Source organism: Prunus avium, chromosome 6 (genome assembly GCF_965620075.1).
Source record: "Prunus avium chromosome 6, drPruAviu1.hap1.1, whole genome shotgun sequence".
In the NCBI taxonomy this organism is placed as follows: Eukaryota; Viridiplantae; Streptophyta; class Magnoliopsida; order Rosales; family Rosaceae; genus Prunus; species Prunus avium.
Window position 1 is genome coordinate 32,471,469 of NC_142289.1, and position 4,563 is coordinate 32,476,031.

Here is a 4,563-nt window from a genome sequence, read left to right on the forward strand (position 1 = left end):
GCACTAGATGGTGGTTGTGCTAGTGAAGATGGTGGAAGTGGTGGTTGAGCTAATTTTTGCTTCTGACCTATAGTTCGATCACTAGTTTTCTTCTTCTTTAAAGAAGGCCCTGCACAATGTTCATGCCCTAAAGCAAAAGAACCCAACAAAAACTTAGTCATTTAAATAAATAAATATAAACATAAAGTCGATCACTTATTTGTTGTGCTTGACTGATATGGTGGTGAAGAAGAGTCATGTTGTGACTGATGTGGTGCACTGGGTGGTTGTGCTAGTGGATGTGGTACAAGTTGTTGGGTTGATTTTTGCTTCTCACCTATAATTGGATCACATGTTTTCTTCTTCTGCAAAGAAGGTACTACACAATTTCCATGTCCTATACACAAAAGAAACCGGCAAGAAATTTTAGTAATTTAATTATAAAAAAAAATATATATATACAAAAAAATATTTCAGTCACGTACTTGACATGCTTAATTGATCTCGTGGCGGTGAAGAATCAGGTTGTGGTGGTTGCGACTGATGTGGTGTACTAGATGGTGGTTGTGCTAATGAATGTGGAGCAAGTGGTTGTTTAGCAAATTTTTGCTTCTTATGTTTACCTACCATCTTCTTGATCTGCACATAAAATTAATAAAAACCAATCTCTCATTTAAAAATTGTAGTACACCAAATTGGGGGACATGAAAAACCTTACCACTAAAAACAAAAAGATAAGTTCTTTGGAGTAAAAAAATAAATTCCATTAAAAAACCATGAAACAATACATAGTGAGGAACAACAAGTTAAAGGTGGCCTCGTTAAAACCTCCCGGAGAAAACCATGTAGGACAAAACTCCGGGGTAGGAAAGAGTGCCACTCATACTTTCAACTACCAAAAGAATCAAACTCGTACATAAAAAAAAATATATAAATTGAACATGTATTAAAAAAAAATGTCAATCCAAATCACTATAATCATCACTGTGAACACTATTTGACTCATCCCCTGACAATTGTTCTTCAATTGAATCATCATCAGTAAAAACTTCCTCATAATCATCAACTCCTATTGGTTCCAAACTAATCTCCTCCTCAACTATTTCAGGTTCTGCATCATCTCTACGAAGTGAAGTGCTTGGTAATTCATTCTCATCTCGACTTGTTATCACAATATCATCACCATCTTGGTCTACTCCTTCATCATAGATTGTTTCAACTTCATGAGCGGCTTCATTTTCAGGAACATCCCACACATGTCTATGTCGAATCTTCTGAATTACTTTCCAACTAGAACCCAATTTAGGGTCGTCAAGATAAAATATTTGTTGGGCTTGTTTAGCAAGCACATACGGATCATCTTTATACCATACATTGGTTGTATTCACTGAAGTGAGATGATAATCACGATGAATCCGGTGAATCTTTTTCTTCCTAAAAAATCTTGGTTGAGTATTAAACCACTCGCATTTGAAAAGTATAACATGATACCCATCTTGAAAACCTATCTTCACAACATTCACCAATCTACCATAAAAGTTAGATTGTTGATCACTATGTGTCCCAGGTACCATAACCCTACTGTTCTGAGTTGTGCGTGTTTCTTCTATATGCTTTACTTGCCACCGAACTCCATTTACAACACACCCTGTATACATACCAACTCTTTTATCTGGACCATATGCTAATGCATATAATTCGTTAGTTGCATCCCCCAATCCTTGTTTGCTCAATGTTTTGACACGAGTCTTTAACCATTGCGGAAACAATTTCCTTTGTCTCTGTTCCAAGTTATCTGGGCTTTCTATTTCTAACAGTTGGCGAAACTCACTGTAGAATGACATTCAATTTAAAATTCTTAGTTAATAAATTGAAACCAAAGATTAAAACAAGCACATTAAACATGGATCGACTTACACACTTTTTGAAAGGTTCAACTTCATCACAATTGTTGAGGATATACCAATAAGCTGATTCCATTTCCAACTCTGACCATTGAACCATTTTGTAGCCACCACACGGGCGTGCATTATGCATGAAAACTGATAGCTTCGCATTGGTTTCACCATCATTATTTCGTTCATGATGAGAGGAAAAAATTTCACCATTACGGAGATACATTGAATAGAAAGTTAATGATTCGTTTGCAATGTATCCCTCAACAATGGATCCTTCAGGCCGAGCTCTATTACGTACATAACCTTTCAATTTCCCTAGCATTCTGTATCCCACATAATAATATATTATGTAGACAATACAAAATAATTCAAGATAAAGTTAATAAAATAGCACAAAAAAGAAGCAATACCTCTCTATCGGGTACATCCATCGATATGCTACTGGGCCAGCAAGTTTTGCCTCACGTGGTAAATGGATAGCTAAATGAACCATAACATCGAAGAAAGCAGGTGGAAATATTTTCTCAAGTTTGCATAGTGTGAACACAATATCAACCTCCAACCTATCCAAATCTTCAACTTTTAATGTCTTTGCACAAATTTGTTGGAAGAAGTTCGACAATTCCATAAGAGGTGCACACACCTCTTTTGGCAAGTACGGCCGAATCCCAACAGGTAGAAGTTGTTGAAGCAAAACATGACAATCATGACTCTTCAAACCAGATATTTTCCCATCTTCTTTAACATTCTTTGATATGTTGGCTGCATACCCATCTGGAAATTTTACAGATTTCAAAAATTCACAAAATGATTGATGTTGATGTGGTAACAACGTGTAGATTGCTGGGTACTTCTTAACTAAGTTAGTTTCATCTCTATGTAAGTGCAAAGCTCTTCGTATATTCATGTCTATCATATCCAAACGTGCATTGATCGTGTCTTTTGTCTTTCCTTCTATGCTCAATAGTGTCCCAACAATGTTGTCACATATATTTTTCTCAATGTGCATTACATCCAAATTATGTCTTATTTTCAACTTAGACCAATACTCCAATTCAAAGAAAATACTCTTTTTTGTCCAATTTAATTCCATGGGCATTCGTTTCCTCTTTCTATCATAATTATCAGGGTGCTTACCAGGCTTACAAGGTCTGAGATGATTGAATTGAAGTAATATCTCATCACCAGAGAATACCCTCGGTTGATCACGCATCTCATACTTTCCATCAAAGTCACAACTTTTATGCCACGGATGATTCTTTCTCAAATAACGACGATGCCCCATGTAACAAATTTTATTTCTCAACTTGGTATGTGATGTGTCCTCAAGACACACGGGACATGCCAAGTAACCTTTAGTGCTCCATCCAGATAAATTGCCATAAGCAGGAAAATCGTTAATTGTCCATATCACAGTTGCCCGCATCTTAAATCCAGAATCAGTAAACTTGTCATAAGTTGGAACACCCTCCCACAACTCCTTAAGCTCATCTATTAATGGGCGCAAATACACATCAATATCCTTTCCTGGTGCTTTTGGGCCTGGAATAAGCAAAGTCATGATTGAGTATTGTTGTTTCATACACATCCAAGGTGGAAGATTATATGGAACAACCACCACCGGCCACATGCTATAACTTGTGCTCATACTTCCAAATGGGTTGAACCCGTCTGTTGCAAGGCCTAACCTTATATTTCTAGGCTCCTGAGCAAACTCAGGGTACATACGATCGAACTCCTTCCATGCAATACTATCAGCTGGATGCCTCATAACACCATACTCATCAACTCGTTTATCAAAGTGCCACCTCATTTGACTAGCTGTATGCTTTGACATGAACATTCTTTGTAATCTTGGCTTCAGAGGAAAATAACGCAATACTTTTTGTGGAACTTTCTTTCTTTTTTCATTAGTACTTGATTTATATCTTGGCTCATCACACTCAGGACATTTATCCTTCCCAACATGCTCTTTATAAAACAAAGCACAATCATTCACACAAGCATCAATATTTTCATACCCTAGACCCAAATTTTTCAACATCTTATTCGTAGCATAATAAGTGGTTGGAAAATTATGTGGCTTAGGACAAGCCCAATTTAGTATCTCTAACAATATATCAAATGATTTGTTAGTCCAATGATTTTCAACTTTGGCCTGCATTAACCTTACCATAACAGTCAAAACTGAAAGCCCATTAGTACCTGGAAAAAGTTCTCGTTCGGCCTCAACCATTAACATCTCATACTTTTTAGCCGCAACCCTATGCACATTAGTTCCATCATCTTCCCTATCACCTACATTTTCATTCCCTCCAAAAGTATCACATTCTCCCTGCAAATCTTGATTCATGTCTCGAGGAAATGCATCATTTAAGATATCATAAGTAACATCATTGGGTCCAAGTGCCTCTACACCATTTGGAAGAGTTGCATCTTGTCTAGGTAACCCAAATTTTTCCCCATGGTATATCCATGTGTGATAAACAGCAGACATCCCATACTCCCACAAATGTGCATGGACAGTTTGAAGAGCTTTCCATTGCGTATTCAAACATTTCTTGCAAGGACACCTCGTCTCATTTTTTTCATTCACTTGCTGAATTGCAACTCCCATAAATGATGCAATACCATCCATATATTCCTTACTCAACCTATTTTTCATCTTAATCCATTGTCTATCCAT

The 4,563-nt window shown here is 36.8% G+C and overlaps 1 protein-coding gene across 1 annotated transcript; it reads right to left on the minus strand.

Moving 5' to 3' along the window:
• Window positions 1–938: 938 nt before the first annotated feature.
• LOC110759589 (uncharacterized) lies at window positions 939–4,563 on the minus strand. The gene is made up of 3 exons (XM_088254708.1): window positions 2,288–4,563; window positions 1,901–2,200; window positions 939–1,809 (listed from the first exon to the last, which is right to left on the minus strand). Exons 1-3 carry the CDS (start codon window positions 4,561–4,563, stop codon window positions 939–941), a joined length of 3,447 nt encoding a protein of 1,148 aa, XP_088110834.1.